Raw genomic sequence first — 22613 nt, forward strand, 5'->3', positions numbered from 1 at the left:
CACTGTCAGGAAATTTTCTTAAAGTGATGACAAAAGTGAGATAAATTTAAATGTTTTAAGCTACCTGTAAATTTTTAATTTCAAAGAAGTATTTAAATTTGTGAAAACATACCTAGGGGTTAATTACAAAATTATCAAATGAAAGTTAATTTAAACATTTCCAGTAGTCTTGAAGAACCTTAGCTACCGCATTTATTTTTTTCCAAATCGTGAGAGCCCTCTCAAACGAATTTGTTTTTATTAAAAATTTTTTTATTTTTATCATTAGCACGTTGAATGCCACGCTAATTTTACATGGCTTGCCGGTATGGCCACACCGGTAAATAACTACAAACTAAACTTGCAAATATTAGTTAGACTTCGCTCGTTTTTAAAACGTTTAGGTTAAAGGCTTGGTGAATTATATAAGTCTACGAATTGTTTAGGAATAGTGGCGGATAAAATTCTACTAAATTGAATTTATTAAACCAAGAATCACACTTAATAAACTACCACTTGAAAATATTAATTTGCTGTCCGGGGGAAATTGGCATCTCTGTGTATATAAATAAAATTATTTTTGTGTGTTCTATATTGCATTAATTTCTTCAGACCATTTTAGTAACGATAATAATATTAAAAAAAATTACAAATTTACTCGAGTGATGTGTTTTCAATAATCTAAGCTTCGCCGGTCACCGGTGATCCCCGTAGCGTTACAAACGAACTCAGTGCCGGTCACCGGTGATCCCCATGGCATTCAACGTGTTAAATTCAAAAAAAATAAATAATAATAATTAAATAAATAAATTAAAAAAAATATTAAAAAATTTAAAAAAAACTGTCGCTAGTAGAGAGAGACCGATTGCAGATTTCAAATCAGTTACGCGAAAATCGTTACGAAATCTCACGCAACAGAAAATAATGTGTTTCCTAATGTAATCATCCTTTGAACTCATTATTTGTAATTGCATAGGAAATGAATTTGTGATATTTTTTTACCCATTAAAAATGTTAAATAATAATAAAATAGAAGACTATAATATCTAAGAAAGGTAACAGCTGATGTCTCTTGCATAACCAGTCACATGACTTCGGAAAGAAGGAAGAATACTTTCCACGGTCAAGGTCACTTTTAGTCGGAAGAAAAGGTAAACCTAGAGCGTTGACCTCCTACCATAATCATGGGGAATGTCTACGGCCCTTTTCATGTTATTTTATCCCAAGAGGCAAATGGAATTCGTCATCCGACAAAACAGGTTTAAATATCATCGAATGTGATTAAGAATCAATTTTTCTAACTAATAAAATAAATAATTGTGTATTTTTCATGCCTTTGAATTGACTCGAATTTGAATTGATAGATAAAATGTGAAAAATTATATTTTAGAATTCTTTTTTACTGTTTTAGAAAGTATATAGAAAAATGTAATTAATAGGATAAGAAGTCATAAATTTCATACTAACACGCTGAAAAGAAATTTTGTTTGAAAAAAAAAAGTGGACCCATGGTGTAATCATTGAGAGAACATAATATGAAACGTTAAGAAGCCTCAAATAAGATGTAAAGAAGAAGGGAAAAAAAGAAGAATGAAATTTGGTTAAAAGCTTGATGAGGATAAAATTAGTAATTATGTAATTAGTAATAAAAAATTGACGTATTCCTACATCATTCAAAACAATCACGCATTAACTCTAAAAATTCGTTAGAAACAAACTTCGCATTTGCGTTACATGGAGAAGAAAACTCCGAAAACCATCCATGGTTGGCTCGATTGTAAAGGGATTCGAATCAATAGTCCGTTTACAACCTAAACATCCTAGAGAAGAAAGCCTCACAACTTTTTAGTGACGTCACGAAGTATCGACTCTACTTTCTCTGTACCCATTTAAATCGTCTGCAGTTATTTTAATTCTGCTAGAGTGTTTTATTTTTAACAACGAAAAATCATTAAGAATTTTTTTATTTTATTTGTGCTTGATAAATATATAAACGTATGCGTGTTGTTTCAAATAATTTAGAGTAATATTTAACCACATTTTCTCATTTATTTCCTTTTAACTAGAAGAGAAAACTTGCTTACATCTAATCTTTATTTTTTTTTTTAATCAAAAGAAAATCTACTTTATGTCTATCAATTCAATCATAATTTTGATTGTAACAACTTCTAAATAATGAAAAGCGGAATACATTTACAAACCGCAAAGAAAACTAAATCATGCATTTTTTCAAAAACCATCATTTCTTAAAAACAAAATTCATAGTAAACAGTGCATGGAACTTTTGTCACTTCGAAGAACTGAATTTATTATAAAAATCAAATCAGGTAACACTTTCTTTCTTTCTTTCTTTCATAAACTATTTCTCATGTTGCTTGGAGCTTTTATAATTAATGAAATTACAATTATAAAGTTACAACTTTCTTTCATAAACTATTTCTCGTGTTACTTTGAGCTTTAATAATTAATGAAGTTACAATTTTGAAGTTACAATTTTCTTTCTTTTATAAACTATTTCTCGTGTTACTTTGAGCTTTTATAATTAACGAAGTTACATATTTCGTCACTTTATAGCTAATTTCAGGGGCCGTGGCATATAAATTATCTTATAAACCACAAAAATTATCTCGAAGGTCACGGGTTCAAATCCTAATGAAACCCTTTAGATGTATTTTTGAGATGTCATTCTATAATTTGTGCAATTTGCTTTTCAATTTAACAAGAGCTTATAAGCTGTCCTTATAATGAACACACAACTGTAAATGGGAAAATATAAATAAATAAATAAACCATTTCAAATTGAAATATCCGATTAGATTTTTTTTAAAGAGGCTTAATTAAACTTGTAATTTTATTTTTTGCAAGCAGGGGAACAAAAGCTACAAATTTTTCATATCATGCTAGCAGCTCTACAACAAATTGTAATGCGTAAGTTTCAAAATAACTTTTTTCTTGATTAATAATTTGGTTTCTTCTGTTTTAAAATAAAATCTTAAAAAAATTGAAATAATACAAACTATATTATTAAGTATTGAATTTTTAGGAAAAAAAATCGAAGTATTATGCTTGATTATGCTTATGATTATGATTATGATTATGCTTGATTATGATTATGCAAAGTATTATGCTTAAAGCTTGATTAAAACAATTATCAAATTCACACTTATATCTTATAGTTCAAAATATCACTAACATTATGCAAAATCAACACACACTATGGCAAACGTTATACAAATTTACATAAAGTCAACGTAGTCTAAAATCAAAGTTTTGTAGGAAATATATTTGCAACAAAATTCTGAAATGTAAGAAAATTCTGAGAACAAAAAAATTAATAATTCGAATATTCATTTAGGAAAATTAATTTTTTTGTGAATAATTTATTTCAATAAAATTTTTAAAATGGGTAATTATTTAAATAATTTTTTAATTTGCCAGAGCATGAGCAAGAAAGAAAATGAAACGGAAAGAGAAAAATACTGCTCGAAACAAGTTCTTCCTATTCCTAACTATAAACTATACACCAACATATACTTTTTTTCGAGTTAAAAAATAAACAAGAATGAAATATTTTAGTTACCAGTTTTTACTCTTTTCTTTTTTGCAATATATTATAAATTTTTTTGTTTCTTAAAAAGAACATGTGTTACCACAATATCACAAAAACAAAATGTCTCATTCACTGAATAATTTTCTTGATGAATAGGGTTGGGGCCGCCGCACGTCCTGCTTACCCAATTTGTTTCAAATAAAGAAAAAAGAACCTGTACGTCATTCAACTTTTAAACTACCAACTAATTTGACATTCAGAAATAATTTTCTTAGTGTCAGCAACATTAGTGTATTAAATCTCGAAATTTAGACTTAAAANTTAATTAAAAAAAAAAAAAAAAACGGCTTAACTAAATATTTAGTTTTATTTTTTGTAAGCATAGGACCTAAGACTATAAACTTAAAGTAAAGTTTAAAAAATATATAATTTTTTTTTTTTTAAATAAGAGCAAATTTGAGCCCAAAAACTAAAAAATTTTCATGTCATGCTAACAGCTCTACAACAAATTGTAATGCGAAAGTTTCAAAAAAACTTCTTTCTTGATTAATAATTTGGTTTCTTTTGTTTTAAAATAAAATCTTAAAAAAATTGAAATAATACAAATTAGTATTGAATAGTACAAATTAGTTCTATTGTTTAGTATTGAATTTTTAGAGAAAAAAAATCAAGATATTAATACTTAAAACTTGATTAAAACAATTAACAAATTCACGCATATATCTTATAGTTCAAAATATCGCTTACATTATGCAAAATCAACACACACTCTGGCAAACATTATACAAATCTACATAAAGTCAACGTAGTCTAAAATCAAAGTTTTGCAGAAAATATATTCGCAAGAAAATTCTGAAATGTAAGGAAATTCTGAGAACAAAAAAATTAATAATTCGAATATTCATTTATGAAAATTAATTTTTTTGTGAATAATTTATTTCAATAAAATTTTTTAAATGGGTAATTATTTAAATAATTTTTTAATTTGGCAGAGTATGAACAAGGAAGAAAATGAAACGGAAAGAGAAAAAGACTGCTCGAAACAAGTTCTTCCTATTCCTAACTATAAACCAACATATACTTTTTTTCGAGTAAAAAAATAAGCAAGAATGAAATACTTTAGTTACCAGTTTTTACTCTTTTTTTTTTTTTTGCAATATGTTATAAATTTCGCTTCCTTTCGAGGAACGTGTGTTACCACAATATCAAAAAAACAAAATGTCTCATACACCTCATAATTTTCATGATGTATAGGGTAGGGGCCGCCGCACGGCTTACTTACCCAATTTGTTTCAAATAAAGAAAAGAACCTGTACGTCATTCATCTTTTAAACTACCAACTAATTTGACATTGAGAAATAATTTTCTTAGTGTCAGCAACATTAGTGTATTAAATCTCGAAATTTAGACTTTTAAAAAAAAAAATTAAAACTACCACTACGATATAGAAATTAAAAAAATATGTAATTAAGATCGATTTGATTGTGGTAAAATTTTCATTCTGGACCTAATAGTTCCAAATCTTCTCAACTTAATCATAAAATCTTGGCAAACAAAAAGAACCGTTGATAACACTTGGTAAAATTTTCTTCCACGGCCGTTTAAGCTGGCAGGTATGTGTATATTTGCATGTAATAGTAGTCTAAATAATTTGTTATAAACTTATAAATCCAGGAATTATATAGTAATACAAATTTACTAAAGTTAGATATGAAAATTAAATACCCTGAAAAATGTAAAAATATTTTCTCATTTACTTTGCAGTACAATTGTTGTGACAAAAGTAAGTAAAAAAATACGATATCCGTTATGCTTTATGAAATAAATTTAGTATAAAATTTCTACTTTTTTTAATTATAAACTGATTTCTGCATAACACGAATTAGCATAAATAAATAAAAGACATTGCTAATTACATTAAAAAAAACAAGAATGAGAAAAAAAAGCTATAAGTCAATATTTAAATAAAAAATATAGTGAAGAAAACAACAACAATCAAACGAAAAGTGTAGGTTGAACTGTTCCGTTATTTGAACGCTATAAAATTCTCATGGTAGACCGGTTCTCGTTTGAGCATGAAGATAGGAAATTAGTCTTCAAAAAATGCCGCCAGAAGAAACGATTTGGCGATTTATTTTTATCCCAGTTTGTTTTACAAAAAAATCTCAAAGCTTCGATAACAGTTTGAAACCTGTCTGTTTGTTTCATGATTAATGAATGACGACTTGTTTGACCTTATACTTCGGACCTAATAGAGGTTAATAAAGAAAAAAAATTGAAGACAATATTGACAGAGATATTGAAAACATTTGTAAAAAAAGGATCTGCCTATTCAAAAAATTTAATTGCGTAACTAAAAATGTATTGTCCTAAAAGCAATTTATTGTCCTAATTAAACAGACTACCAAAAGTAAAAATATTGCCATTGAATAAATAACGTCAGCATTCTTGACATTTTCTTTCTAAGAACATTTTATTGTCCTAATTAAACAGACTATGAATATTAAAAATATAAACATTTTATAAAAAAAAAAATATATTAGTAACATTGACATTTTCTTCCTAAAAACATATTTATTGTCCTAATAAAACACGCTACCAAAATTATAAATGTACACATTTAATAAAAAATGTCGGTATTTTCGACATTTTCCTTCTGAAAACAATTTATTGTCCTAATAAAACACACTACCAAAATTTCAAAATGCGCACATTTAATAAAAAATGTCGGTATTTTCAACATTTTCTTTCTAAAAACAATTTTATTGTCCTAATAAAACACGCTACCAAAATTATAAATGTACACATTTAATAAAAAATGTCGGTATTTTCGACATTTTTTTCTGAAAGCAACAATTTATTGTCCTAATAAAACTCACTACCAAAATTACAAAATGTACACATTTAATAAAAAATGTCGGTATTTTTGAAATTTTCTTTCTAAAAACAATTTATTCTCCTAATAAAACACACTATCAAAATTACAAAATGTACACATTTAATAAAAAATGTTGGTATTTTCGACATTTTCTTTCTAAGAACAATTTTATTGTCCTAATAAAACACGCTACCAAAATTATAAATGTACACATTTAATAAAAAATGTCGGTATTTTTGACATTTTCTTTCTAAAAACAATTTATTCTCCTAATAAAACACACTATCAAAATTACAAAATGTACACATTTAATAAAAAATGTTGGTATTTTCAACATTTTCTTTCTAAAAACAATTTTATTGTCCTAATAAAACACGCTACCAAAATTATAAATGTACACATTTAATAAAAAATGTCCGTATTTTCGACATTTCTTTCTAAAAACAATTTTATTGTCTTAACAAAACACGCGACCAAAATTATAAATGTACACATTTAATAAAAAATGTCGGTATTTTCAAAATTTTCTTTCTGAAAACAATTTATTGTCCTAATAAAACACACTACCAAAATTACAAAATGTGCACATTTAATAAAAAATGTCTGTATTTTCGACATTTTCCTTCTAAAAACAATTTTATTGTCCTAATAAAACACGCTACCAAAATTATAAATGCGCACATTTAATAAAAAATGTCGGTATTTTCGACATTTTCTTTCTGAAAACAATTTATTGTCCTAATAAAACACACTACCAAATTCACAAAATGTACACATTTAATAAAAAATGTCAGTATCATCGACATTTTCTTTCTAAAAATAATTTATTGTCCTAATTAAACTGACTACGAAAATCAGAAATGTAAGCATTTATAAAAAATGGCAGTGTCATCGATGTTTTCTAGCTGAACTATGACTTAAGAATGCCAATGACAAATTACATTAACTTACACAGAGTGGCATATATTTTACTTGAGATTACACTTAATTTACAAAGCAGGTTAGTCATCGAATTTAATTTAATATTATTGTTTCATACGTCATCATTAAAAATTTACAGCCAATATAATAACTGTACAGGTAATTACAACACAAAATCTGCTGACATGGCACAATATGCATATTTTAAAAATTGACAGTAGAAATTCATTCTTTTCATATCTTCTTTTCGAATTCGTCGGCGAATGAATGAACATAATCTGAAAATCCCGGTATGCTTTCTTTTTCATGGCAACCCTAAAACTTAAACTCCTAAAACGAGAACTTCGTTCCATCTGTTTCATCACTCGGTTCTTTGGTGTCTATCTTGATTTGTCTTAATCTAGATATTCAGTTTAAAGTTCACACTTTCTCGGACATTTAAGGGGTCAAAGGCCACCTGAAAGGTCAGCAACATCTTAAACACATGCGAGTGTGAAAATCACTTTACTTGTAAAGACTCTTCTGTTTCTGTGATACCTTCCTGTGAAACACGTGTATTTATCGTCTGCTCAATGAGTTTCAGTCTAAGGGATTTACACTATAATTGTATATAACATGTGGATTATTTTTCTTATGATACTTTCTGCTGTTGGTAAGTATCATTATCTATTATTAGTATCATAATCTGTTATTATATTATTGGTTTTAAATAATGAATTTAAAAGATATACAGTTTGACAGAAATATATTATTAGAGTATGTACGTACTAGGGAAAATTTAAATTTGGGTATAAATTTCTTTTGATTAGCTTTGGTCTTTTAACAAAAAATTCAAATTCCGTGTCAGTACCATACTACTACGGAGTTTGCTTAGCTTCATAAAATTACATGCATGAAAGTTTAAATGTAAATAAACTGAGAGGAAAGATTTATGATTAATTCTGTTTTATCTGTTAATCATGTAACTTAATCATTTTTTGATTTAGTTTATTACCAGTGGAAAAATATTTAGCTCTAATCTCAACTAATCTTATCTTGGAATCTTTCAAGAAATATTGACACTTTGCAGGCATCCATTAAGGTTAGCAAGCAGTGTAATTGCCATTAAAATCCTAAATAATAATATAAATGTTACTAGATACAATTATTAAGATTTAAATATATAAATCTAAAGTTATAAATATATTCTGGTAGATACAAACTAAATTAAACACAGCTTTGTTTTTTTAAAATCTGAATTATAATACCATTTTCCCAAGAGCAAAAAAATTTTTCATTAGTTATTTAATTCAAAACTAAAATTGCTTCAACACATTTTGTAATGATAAATATGATAAAAAGTGGTAGGGCTTTTACGACAAAATTAATTTGATATTTTCTACTGCTAGCCACCACTTTAGTTCTAAAGGTTCCGCAGTTGCAAAATTTCAGATTAAAGTAAAGAAATGATTGTTACATTATGCATAGCTGCAGTTTTTCACATTTAATAGTAAAAATTCTTGTAAAAGTAGCGATATAACAATTGATTTTACAATTATAAACAGTAACTCTCTTAACGATGCAAACACATTAATTATATGGAATGGTAGTCTTGATTATTATGGTTCAATTAAAAAAAAAAAGTAGATACATTTTTTTTTTTTTTTTTTTTTACCACACAATATAAATGAAATCTCCCACAAAAAACAGGAGATTCCGCAATTATGCATTATGTAAGAGATGATAGGTTTATGCCAAGTACAACCGTTTCTCAAACATAAACATCAAAGATGAAATATTTGATAGGTCAGTCTGTATAACTTTTCAAAGAATTCACTGAAAAATTGCCCTTCATGCAGAAATGCCAACTTGCATTGCTTTGTAAAAAAATATTTTCCATCGGTAACGAAATTTTTAGTTTAGTATTTTACTTTTTAAGTAATTGTTTCACCTCTACATATCAAAAATTCAAAGTATCTTTTGAAATGCAAATTTTTTGCAAATATTTTGTGGTAACACTCATTAAGCATGGGCGTAATTATCCTTAGTCTACAAGATTTACTATTTTATTCGCTACCCATTAATTGCCTTCGTGGAAGACGTTTTGATGGAACAAACCACGAATTCCTGCCGTGGTTAGCCCGACGGCAAGAGGATTCTAACCCGCAATCCGTCTACCACTGAGGATATTTTATGTCAGCATTATGGTTGGTGCAAGTCGGGAGACGAATTCGCATCCACTAGCAAACGCTGGGATTCATGCTTGGATCACCTCATAGGGAAGCGTGTGCTACATCTTTAATTGAAATTAATTTTATAAAACCAATGATGAAATAGAGGAATGTAAATTTTGATATCATTTTAAATATAAAAATAAAATCTTACGGAATAGTAGGTACTTCATATATACTCTCCAATTATTACAAAATTTTGGTAGTTTCGGAAAAGGTTTTCTCCAATGTAATAATGGTAATGTACGGTTGTTTTGATAGTTTTAGAAATATTTATTTAAAACAGTGCTTGTGCAGTTTAAATGGATCTTTTATGAGTCAGCCCCACTGTGGGTCAGTGATAAGATAGGGAAGCAAGAATGCGGTGGCTGATTGTGTACAATTTTTAAAAAGATAAATACAAATAGAACAAGCTCTTGCTTTTTTCTTGGAGAAACAACACAAGTCCATCCCCAGTGACAGGGTTCCCACGGTCTGGAAATTTTTTTTAAGTGGTCGCAAAAGTGATATAGATTTAGAAGTTTTAAGCTACCAATAAATGTTTAATTCAAGGAAATATATAGAGGTTCAAAAAATAATATAACTCGAGAATAATTTCATAATTCGAAAATAAAAGCTAAATTAATGCATTTTTCAGCAATCTTGAAAAATCTTATCCACCACTCATTTATTTTTTCAAGGTCGTGGGAACGCTGCATTAGAAAAACAAATATTCTGATATGGATTTATAATTATGAGATAGCGATTTGTTTTCTCTCTTAATTTAAATGGTTTTAAGCGTAATAAAATATTTATATTATTGATAAATTAAGGCCTTTTATTTGTACTAACACTTTATTCGAAGATAAAAAAAAAAACATGTTTTAATGTCCATTTAATAACACTCGAGATTTTAAACAGAATATTTTTCCAGTGGTATTGAACAGAAGTGGAAACATTCAAAGCTAATAGAATGTTTATAAAACTTTAATAATAACTTAAGACAATGACCATATAACATTTGTCCGTTTATATGTCTGCCTAACACATTGCAAACGGGTCACGTAAAAATAATTTTTTGAAATTTGTGCTGTCCATACGAAAGTTTAAAAAGTGATAACAAAATTTCTTCTTTTCCGTTGTGTTTTTCAAAGAAATTATCTATTCGTGATTACCATAAACATAAATGATTCAGTATTATATGTAATCATTACTACAATCTTTCGTCGTGCATTTTTTTTTTTTAAATTGAAATTGCAGCTATAGTGACGAGTTTGCTCCAGCTTTTACGAAATCTTGCTTAGAACTTTCTTAAAATTTTAATCATAACACCTGTAATATATTTTTTGAAAAAGTTGCTCGCGTGCAATGCATAAACAACATTCGAGATTTTAAGAGAATGTTTCTCCAGTGAACTAAAACCGAAAAATTCAAAACTAATAGAATTCTTATAAAACATTAATAATAACTTAAGAAAATGATTATATGACATTTGATTGTTTATATATCTGCTCAAATTGATTACATGTAGTTGCGTGAGAAATTTTTTTTTAATTATAATTTATTAAATATTTCTATATTACTCTTTGCACTGACTAGGAAAAAAACATTTTCTAATTCAAAAATTCCTAAGTAGTTGAAGGTAGGTAGGTAAGTACTTTATTTACGTCCCACTAGAGCAGCACAATAAGCTATTGGCAACGGTCTGGAAAACATTCCTGAGGATGATCCGAAGAGATGCAGTCGCAATTTTGATCCTCTGCAGAGGGGATGGATCGCCTGTTTTAGTAGCCCGACCACCTGCACGCTAAGTCGAGAACTTTACGGTAGAACAGTTTAACGAGGACAGATGTCACACACCCTCTGTTCCTACGCAGGCTGATCAAAGTGGTCACTTGCAGCAGTGGTCACTTACTTACAGCAGCCAGTGATGCTTAACTTCGGTGTTCTACTGGGAACCTCGTCCTTACGATCAGTCCACTGGGGGACAAGAAGTTGGAGGATATTTAATGGGAAAAATGCAGAGGATACTTTCTCATTTTAACACGTTCACGCCGGGAAAAGTGAAAATACCGGTACGGGAAAGGAGAAAATACTGGTAGAAGAAGTATTTCAATATTAGATAATATTAGGGAGGAGTTAATCTATTCTCAACAATAACATTTCACTGTAAGGAAATTTATCACGGCGGTGAAGCAATTCAATATAATAATTGCATCCGTTAAAAACAATTGGTAGTTATGGATTTTTATTATTCCCGGAAAAAAACTGAAAAATGAAATTTATTGTTACCAGTTTTTACTCCGGTGAGCTGCCAAGATGAGAAAATCTAGCGCAGAGGTCGCCAAAGTGGTCTATATAGACCCCCAGGGGTCTATTTAGCATAAGCGGGGGTCGATCTGAGCCAGGGGGTCGAATGGGGGTCGATTGGTCGAAGGATTATCAGTATTTTTCAGATATGTGACAATTAGAAATAAAAGAAGAAGACTTGGAAATATATACAGGTAATCTTCAAAAATTGAGCGACGATTTTAAACTGCGTTTTGTTGATTTGGAAAACATTGACATCACTGATTGGATTATTGTGCCATTTTCTGCTCAAATTGAAAACGTGGACATCAACCTGCAAGATGAGCTTGCTGAATTATTATGGGGATTTGAAGCAAAGACGCTTTTTAAAAATTTAACAATAAGCAAATTTTGGACAAATATAAATATAATGCAAAAATATGTAAGACTTTACGAAATAGCTCAGCCATTTATGATAGCATTTCCAAGTTCCTATATGGTTGAAGCCGGTTTCAGTCACGTAAATTCAATCTTAACTAAGAACAGAAATAAATTAAATGTGGAGTTTCGAGGGGATTTAAGATTAAAATTGACCAATTTTGAACCCAATATAACGAACCTTGCAGAAAAAAACACACCAGGCACACCCATGTCATTGATTAAGAAGCAATAAATCCGTAGTTACTTTACTTATTATTTCTACTTACTTATAATTACTTATTATTTCATAAATATTAAGGTATTTATATTTCAACATTAATATATTTTTCATAAAACTATTGTTACACTATGTACTATTACTTTAATAAATGTTCAAAATCATAAAATAAATGTACAAACACAGTATCTAATAGAGTTTTATTTTAATTAACAGAAAATTATTTTTATGGGGGTCGATGGAGATTTCGAAAAATTATGTAGGGGTCGATGATCAAAAAAGTTTGGCAACCCCTGATCTAGCGTGACCCACCGGTGGGTCACATCGGCGGGAACGTGTTAAGCTATAACTATCATCATCATCATCAAAATATAACTGGGCGCCTGGGGCCGTTAGCGGCCTTTTTCCCATTCGTCTTGTATTTAATCTTTAAGGTGGTTCTTTCTGGTAATTGGAATGCAATTTTAATAAAGAGAAATTAAATATTTTGTATTTTAGTTAAAATTATGTCACTACAAAAATGAGCTGCAATCGGCCTGAGGTTTATGTCTTCTCTTAAGTTTTCAAAAGTAAAAATTTCATTGAATCCTGCGGTGTCACAATATATGGTTAAGCTATAACTTAGAATCCCCAACCCTACATTTCTTGCTCTCCTTATCATTTGTAGTGGTAGCAAAATAGTACTTCAGTAAAAATTTTATATGAAGTAAAATTAAGGGCTCGATATTTTAGTCATTGATAATTAGGTATATTAAGCGTTTTCACATAGCCTCCTACAAGTTCATGTTAAGCTTATCTGCCAACTTCTCGCTGCAAATCGCAAGAGAGTGGTTGTAAATTTCTTGTTTTATCCTTTATTATTGACCTAATACTTTGATTTAAATTTTTTTTTTTTGCAACTATATGCAGCAATATATCACCACTATGTGCAGCTGATAATCTTTAAATGAATTGATGAAGTTCGGGCTAAATTGCACAAATGAAGTCAACCATAAAATGTTATTTCGCAACCACATTAAGAATTGTGGAAGGCTATCACATTGTTACATAACTGCCAACTTTTGCTGTTGTCAAAAATGATTTTCCAAATTGGTAGTAAAATGTAAATTAAAAAATTAACTATAGACAAATATATTTCAGGGTTCCCACGACTTGAAAAAAAGTAAATGAGCAGTAGCTAAGATTTTTTTCAAGACTGCTGAAAAATGCTTAAATTTAAAAATATTTCATTTGTGAATTACGAAATTATTCCCGAAGTTTTTCCACCCATATATACATTTTCTTTAAATTAAATATGTATTGATAGCTAAAAACGGATGTATCTAACTTTTGCTACCACTTTAAAAAATTGTCCAGATCGTGGGAATCCTGTATTTGCATTGTTTTGTCAGTCTAATTCCTCTAACGTATCATCCTCATCAAAATTTATCTGGGCGTCTGAGGCCGTTTCCTATCCGTCTTGAGGTTTTAACATTTAGGTTGTACTTTCAGATAGCTAGAACGCAAATAGGAGTAAAAAGAAATGAAATATGAATTCTGGATAAAGATTCGCCAAATGTCTCAAGAAATTTGTTTAATTTATGAATATGATTGGTTTGTCTTATTTACTTGTCAACCACCAAAGATTCAATTCTCAAATATATATCATAAATTTCTCTAATTTACTTTAAAAAAAGACTCTTTTCCTATCCACCAATACAACTTTCCTATGTATGTCCCTTTGGGATATTTCATGATGAATGGGATAAGGGCCATTTAGGCCTCAGATGCCCAGTTCTAAAACAACGTACGAACGAACTTTAAAAAAAAGAACATGGGCTCATGCACATAACTTGTTAACCTTTTAAATAGTCTTCACAGACTACTTTTAAAAAGCCATAGGGAGGCTTTCTGATGTTGGATTAACTCGCCCTAATTATACCCACACCATAGTAAATTATTATAAAGTGGTAGTCGAAATTATATTTATAAAACCAATAATTAAATAGAGAAACATAAACTTTGCTTCCGTTTTAAATATAAAAATAAATTCTTCCGGAAAAACCGGAAGAGTTGTCAATTAAGTATTTCTCATTTATGGTGCTAAAGACCATTATTCAATTTAGTAGATAATTCGTGAATCGGTGTAAACAGATAGTTTCAGCTTGCTTATAATTCAGTTCTAAAGATAAAGAATATCGAGCAGCCGAAACTGATTACAATCGAACGAATTTTATCCGCCGTCTTATGATTTTTCACTATGCAGAAAATAACTAATGATCAGAATGATCAGCTATAAAAAATTTCCTTAGGAATTATTATATTATTAGTTTTGTTACCAAAAAAAAGTAGTCATTAGTAGTTTAATTTCTTTAAAATTCAAATAAATAGAAGTGATTGAGATTATTCTGAAAGTTTTTTTTTTATACACGAAATGATCTATTTATTCATACTCATATGTGTTGGTTATCTTAGCATCAGCCCCGCTAGGGGCTCCAACTAATTCATCTGAGTGGAAATAAATAATAAATCGCCGAAGCGCAACTGAAAGGTGAAAGTTGGGGTTCAGTATCTTTTACTGAGAGAAAATTAAAATGAAGTAGTGAGATTGAACAAACAAGTTTGAGAGAGAGAGAAGAGGTTTTGTGGCAGACTGCCTCGCCTCCCTTCGAGGTATTACCCCCGAGCTTCACAGGTGCACAGTAGCCACATAGCCCCAGAAATGATCTATTTGAAATAAGTTGAACTGAGATATGCTTTCGGAAAATATTACATACTGGTAGCAAAAACAAATATCACTTCAACCTATGTTACAAAACAAATAAACTAACCGTGATAACCACTACTTATCAATACTTGAAAAAACATGTATTGACTCGCGAAGGAACTTAAATTAAAACTAATAAATAGTGGTAGTTACAGATAATTCATTCAAAATATATATATATATTTATATAGTAAGAGGAAATCTATCTTGGTGTTTTTTTACTTCAGTCTATATAGCACCAAGTATGGCCCTATCCTTTTTTGGATAAAAAAGAAATGCTTTCACTTCCACCGATGTATCTTTTCTGAGAATTATCAGCCCTGGAGTAAACCTGAAACAGTTACATTTGGAAGTATTACTTCTAGTTGGAGTGATAATGGCTTAATATTTGGCTTTCACGCCAAATTGGTATTCGAATAGAAAATGATTATTAAGATACAAAATATGGAAATAATTAATTTTTTGAAAGGCGGAAACTTTGTTTTTGAAAAGTGTTAAATCATAGATATCTTTAAGGTGATGAAAAAAAACAGGTAAAGTCAATGACTCGGCAATCAAGAATAAAACGTAAAGTGTTTGTTTGATAGAGTGCGAAATCAGCATTTTTTCCAAAGAGATCGTATCAGATATTAGGTCAATATGATACTTATTTCAAAAACCAGCTTAATTTATCTGAGATTTTAATATAATTATTGCATTTAACCGTTTCATTTTTTGTTTAATTGGTTTGATTTATATTGATTTTTGCCACCACAATTTATTAACAAATTAAGCATACATAAAAAAAAGTCGCAGATTGCATGCACGAGCAAAATTTCAGTTTTTAAAATATCCTTAAGATTCGAACAGAAATTTTCTCACAGAAATATTAAAGCCTAATAATGTTATAACCGCATTANCACATCGACTGCTAAATTCAAAATGTTATCACTTTAAACTTATGTACATTTCTAGATGTATGGGATAGGGGCCGCTGCGCGGCCCAGGTGCCTAATTTTTTATAAATAAAGTAAAGTAAAGCTTTATTTTTTGTTTAATTGGTTTGACTTATATTGATTTTTGCCACCACAATTTATAAACAAATTAAGCATACATAAAAAAAGTCGCAGATTACATTTACAAGCAAAATTTCATTTTTTAAGATATCCTTAAGATTTGAACAGAATTTTGCTCACAGAAATATTAAATGTTTTCCCCCATTAAGGGAGTACAATTATTATCAAAAATGGAATTTTTATTTTATTTTAATTTTTTATTATCGTGGTTTTTGAGGGCTAGTGGTAGAATGTACTCGAAAATATTGGGAAAGGTTAGTTTGTTTTTAACATAATAATTTGATTGAAACAGCAAAATGCTACTATAAGTTGATAAAATTATTTAGAAAATTGAATGAGTGACTTCTAAAAAAGCAAAAAGTGGTAGAAATTTGATTCATTTTTGTTTAGTTACTATCTTTTTAATTAGTCGATCTTAACTACAACTATGACTTACTTTTAAAATTATTCATATTTAAACCAAAATCATTGTTTGTATTCTGCCTGCTTACTGCCTACTTATATAATTCACGACTTTCCTCAGATATGCCAGGCTAAACCTTTTAAAAAACTAGCAAAATCTATCTAATATTTGCAAATTTAGTTTGTAGTTATTTACCGTTTGGTTCGACGTACAAGACATGTAAAATTAGCGTGTCATTTAACGTGTTAATGAATTCTTTAAAAAAAATCCCATTTAATCTTTTTTTCGTAAAAAATAAAGTTTCAGCTACCATAATATTATTCAAAATAAGTTTTAAATTTTCATTTTAACAAGCAACTCATATTTTTTTTCAAAATTCCTTAGAAGATAGGATGATAAGCTTTTTTCAACTTTTCGTGGATGATATTTCTTTTTTGACTACAAAATTGTCATCTACCCAAATAGGCTCTACATCCTTGATATCGAAACATTAGTATAAACTAAATCATAGATAACAATTTATTTTATTGATCAACAATATCTACTTTCAACTGTCATCCGTTAGTTAGTCACTGTAACCCTCCACGTATTAATAGACTATCCGTATATCAAAAATCTACGTAATTCAGAATAATAATCGCTATCTTTCTTTCCTTAACATCGATAACTAATCAAAGAATCAAACTGATTTACACAAATTCAGAAAATTAAGCATTATTTAAATAAAATTATTTCAAATGATAAGCATTTTATTATTAACTAGGGGGCTCCGCCCCCTGCTCGCTACCGCTCGCCAACCCCCGAGAATTGCTACGCAATTCTTTTTTGTTTGCTTCGCAAACAAATTTTAATACATTTATATAAGGATATAAATGCGCTGCAGAGCAAAAGTACGATTGTACGATTCTCCCAAATACTGATTTTCATCTATTTCTCGAAGACGATTAGCTGCCATACTTCGATTTTCTCTTTGGCGGGCATTAGTAAGCTCTCGATTATTTTGTCGATTTATTCTTCGACGCTCTTGTTCATTTTGACGAAACGTGGGATCCAGTCTCCGCTGTCTGCAATATTCTCGATCGCGATCTGTCCTGTCAGACATTATACTGAAATTCCAAATGATTGAAATGAGTTGAATAAATAAATGTGATTTAAAATTTAACCATTTTAAGGTAAGCAAGCCTCAGTAAGCTTTATCATAGCAAGCAACAAAAATGTAAACATTAAAAGATATCAATCACTGGATAGGTATAAGAATGATAAGATAAGATGAGATGTAATCAGCAAAAATCCACTCAAAGTAAATCAACAAAAAGCTTTGACGCGAATGCGTCCTCTTTTCTGATTGGCTTAAAACTGCATCCTCGCTTGGATTGGCTACTTCTTTCTTACTGTCACGTGATACCTTAGATTTCATTGGCTGGTGCGACACCATCATTGGATTTTTATATATAGTTAGATAACAACTAAAACGTTATAAAATATTTAAATTACAATAATATTAATACTGTTCTCACATGTGATTTTGAAAATCTATTTACGAGTATACCACACAATAATTTAACACGTTCACACCGGGGTGACCCACCGGTGGGTCACACTCGATTGTCTCATCTTGGCAGGGCACCGGAGTAAAAACTGGTAACAAATAAATTTCATTTTTTAGTTTTTTTCCGGGAATAATAAAAATCCATAACTACCAATTATTTTTAACGGATGCAATTTTTATATTGAATTGCTTCTTCCCCGTGATAAATTTCCTTACGGTGAATTGTTATGGTTGAGAATAGATTAACTCATCCCGAATATTATCTAATATTGAAATAGTTCTTCTACCAGTATTTTGTCTTCTCCCGTACCAGTATTTTCACTTTTCCCGGCATGAACGAGTTAAGGAATATCTGTTTAGAAATTTTTGATAATTATTTGAGTAATGTGAACATTAATAAGGAAGATTGGATCAGGGCTAAAGAGAATAGAAGGGCTGGTTCACTCCTTTGAAGAAACTCTCGCCGCGCCAATCCTCCGATTTTCTCTAGTGACGTCACTTTGGCACAAAGCTCGCACTTTTACTTCAAGATCGGAGTGTTCGGCCTTGCTAGCTCTAACTAATATTGGAGCATTTTTTTGTGGCATATTCTAAGCCATTTGTCATTTTCTATAATGACTCTTTCCTCAGTTTTTGCAGTGAATTTAAATAATTTAAAATTATTATCGAAATACCAGTTTGCGTGATTGCAACTTGCAAAAATTCTGATAAAAAAACAAAAGGAAAAACGTGTTCCCTAAAGTAAATAAACAATTATGTAGAGAATGGATTCCGAAATGACACAGTTAATATAAAACAGCAATACGTTTATTCTGTCGTTAAGAACTTTTATAAAAATTCATTATCTAAATAGAAACCGCCTCGTTACTTTAAAAAAAAAGGCAGGTGAAAAAAATTAAAAAATAGATTAAGTCAAAGAAAATTAAAATGTAAATAAAAAGTATAAATAAAATATATAGCATATAGTTGAAATTCTCCTAATTTCATAACATATTTTTAATGTAGTTATTCTAAATATTTATGATTTTTTTAAAAATTATATTCTCTTAAATTTAAATATCTATAAATTATATCATCGTAAATTTAAATATCTATAAACAATTGTAAAATTTCTAATGTCATTATGAACCTAAATTATTATTTTGTTTCAGTAATTAGCGTTTAAGGTTGATGTTTCCTAATGATTAAGTATGAACAAATTGCTATTAACGACATATTTTAAAATCAGGGATTCTAAATTTAACTTAACTTATCGTTATAAAAGAATATGTAGATAAAAAAAGTGTCGATATATGCTTTCATTTTTCTTAATAATTAAAGTTAAAACTGAACTTTTTAAAATAAAGTATTTATAGTGTCATTTTCGCCAACTAGTAAAATATTTTTATAAGTTTAAAATGGTATTTTTTTAATATAATGGCCAAGAAAGTTTTTTTGAACTATGCTTATGAACGGAAATAAAGTGTTAATTACGTAAAGTTTGAAAGCTAATAACCAGAAAATGTCTAACTTATTTTTACAAAGAGAAAGATGCAAAGTTATCATAATGTCTTTGCTTGCGATCTCTGAGATCTGTGGACACAGTGACGTCATGAGGAGGGAAATCGTAGCTTCAGCTCTAAGAGCGGAGTGAACTAGCCCTTCTATTCTCTTTAGCCCTGAGATTGGATAAATGTATGTAATATAAACATTTTTGAAAATTATCTTTTTAATGGTATTTGTTTTTGCAGATAAATTCAAGGTATCTCCACGGGAAATTGTTATTCAAGTGCATTTGCTAATATTTCCTTACATTTTTATGAACAAAAATTTTTACAGCATAATTTATAAATTAAGTTTATTGATGATTTAATTATTTCTGATTCTAATGATTTTGATTTAATTAAAGACATTTATTCTAAAGAACTAAATTTAATACAGACTAATTCAGGTGAAAATGGCGCTTATTATTTAGATCTTGATATTAAACTTAATAACCAAAAAATTTCCAGCAGATTATGTGATAAAAGAAGAGATTTTAAGTTCAATCTTATTAGTTTAACACATTTTAATTCCAACCTATACTTTAAGATTTTTAAAAATATTTTGATTGGATAAATTATTAGGTTTAAATTTATGTAATAATAAAACAGATTTTCTTTCAGCTATCGTGAATTTCAAGATTACATTAGAGAATAATAATTTTCCTTTTAATTACTGTAATTATGATATTTTAATTCAAAATATTTTCTGATGTGTTTGTCATAAATATAGACGTTCAAATAATTCGGCCGATATTGAAGCCCGCATAAATAGGCCTATGCCGTGAAATTTAGGATTTTCTGTTCCTGAATCATATAGATGGCTGCACACTTTTAGAAATTTTACTCATTGAATGTTTTTTGCTTTATTTTTTAAGATTTTCAAAAGGGGTCAGCACTTGATTTATTTCTAAATTTTTCTTAATGATTTGGCAATTTATATTTTATTTTGATTTAGTTATTCTAACTATATCTTTGCTTATTTTTCTTACATGTGGGCGTTTTATTATTAAGTCTTACTCTGTGTACTTTTAAATTGTGTTTGTCATTAATTTTTCATTGCTTTTACATTTAAATTTTTCAAATTGCTTTTTCTTATTTGTTTATCCATAACGGGACCTCGGGGCACTGTCAGTTTTTGGTATTACCATTGACAACAGAATGGCTCCTGTGTGTTGACAGGCATTATGTCCCCTGATAAAAGAACTGTCTTGCTAACGCAGATATCTTATTAACATTTTTCGTATTTCTGACTTTCTAAAATCGATAACTGATTAATAATTATTAACTAGTTGGCATATTTTTCTCCTTTTGGCGTAAATAATACTTAATTATTTCAGTCGATGATTATTTTACACGTATTTGGATAGATATAATTAAATCTTGTACTCAGAAACTTCATTTTTGCAGCATTTATCTTTCAAGAGGTAGGTCAATATTCTTGCTTCATTGCAATAAGGTTGCACAAGAAGCATCCTTTTGCAGTAGTACACTTTACGTTTTATTCCTAAGCTTTATACATTAATTCACCGTTTCTGGACAACTATATCTGTAGTTGACTAGAAAAAAAGTCAATAAACCCTCCATTTTGAATGAGAAAAATTAAGAGAAGTTGAAAAATAACAACTGCGTTCCACAACTAAAGGTCCAAAAATGGCAATAGAGTATAGGAAAAAATAAATTTCCAATTTGAATCAGAAAGCTGTCATTTTAACAAGCATTGAAAAATCTAAAGTTTGTCTTTCAATATTCATAAGAATATGTGGTTAGTTATTATTTAAGTATAAATTTTATTTAATTTTAGAGTGGTCACCACTATGTTGTGTTGGTGGCACCTCAGAGGTGGCAACGGAGTGCGAAGAGTTTGAAAAAAATGGAAACAGCTTAAATTGCTTGATTAACCATCACGTCCTACATCAGAAAACCTCCACACGGTTTCTTATAAGTAGTCTGCGCAGATAATTTAAAAAGTGAACCACTTGTGCGCATGAACCCAAATTCTGTTTTAAAAGTACTTGAGAGAAATTTATCATATATATTTCAGAATTGAATCTGTAGTGGTTGACAAGTAAATAAAACAAACCAATTATATTCATAAATTAAACAAATTTATTTATAGACATATATTTTCTACCACTTTCTAATTTTAAATAGATTTCATATTAAATGGTGTTTTTACTAATTGGTTTACCATCACAGTGGTCTGATCGAACTACCTACAAAAAACCGTGTGGAGGCTTTCAGTTATAGGTGTCATGATAATTCTGTACATTATAAGTTGGTGTTGGCAACAGTACCATTATTGATTGATTGTTGTCTTTGATATAAGTTGTTGTTGCAATGGCTGTGTAGCTAAAGAGTTGTTATGCTTAAAAGATGAACTATATTAATCCAGAAATAATCTCATTGTAAATACTATAAATAAAATGAATATGAAAGAACTATTTGTGTTCCATTAGAATTGTATTAACAACATTTGACATGGTGTCAGAAAGGAAATTGATGAAATCAGATTTCCATCGAGTCTAATCCACGTTTTTTCGATTTGCCATGGATGCGTTCCGACCACCTGCTCCTTTGAAGTTCTCCAGTGGAAATGTTAAAGAGAAATGGAGAAAATGGAAACAGGAGCTGGAAAATTATCTGCTTGCCACAGAAAAAGATGAACGCGCAGATAAAATAAAAATCGCAATCCTGCTGAATTTACTGGGAAGTGAAGGACTTGAAATATTCAACACTTTCAAATTTGAGTCTCCTGAAAGCAAAGAAAGGTATCCAGATGTCCTAAAGAAGTTTGAGGATTATTGTTCACCACGGCAGAATGTCGTTTATGAACGTTATAAATTTTTTTCGTGCGTCCAGCAAGAGGGACAAAC

The 22613-nt window shown here is 29.3% G+C and overlaps 1 protein-coding gene across 2 annotated transcripts in view; it reads left to right on the forward strand.

Annotated features, from left to right (window-relative positions):
- Positions 1-7648: 7648 nt before the first annotated feature.
- Positions 7649-22613, forward strand: part of LOC107440433 (microsomal triglyceride transfer protein large subunit) — a 66617-nt gene continuing 51652 nt past the window's right edge. The window contains exon 1 of one of the 2 annotated variants that reach the window (XM_043050618.2): positions 7649-7980. In XM_043050618.2, the coding sequence (XP_042906552.1) occupies positions 7944-7980 (37 nt within the window). In that variant the 5' untranslated portion in view covers positions 7649-7943. The remainder of the gene's footprint in view (positions 7981-22613) is intronic. The other variant, XM_043050617.2, reaches the window with a different exon arrangement.

Source organism: Parasteatoda tepidariorum, chromosome 6 (genome assembly GCF_043381705.1).
Source record: "Parasteatoda tepidariorum isolate YZ-2023 chromosome 6, CAS_Ptep_4.0, whole genome shotgun sequence".
NCBI classification, from domain to species: Eukaryota; Metazoa; Arthropoda; class Arachnida; order Araneae; family Theridiidae; genus Parasteatoda; species Parasteatoda tepidariorum.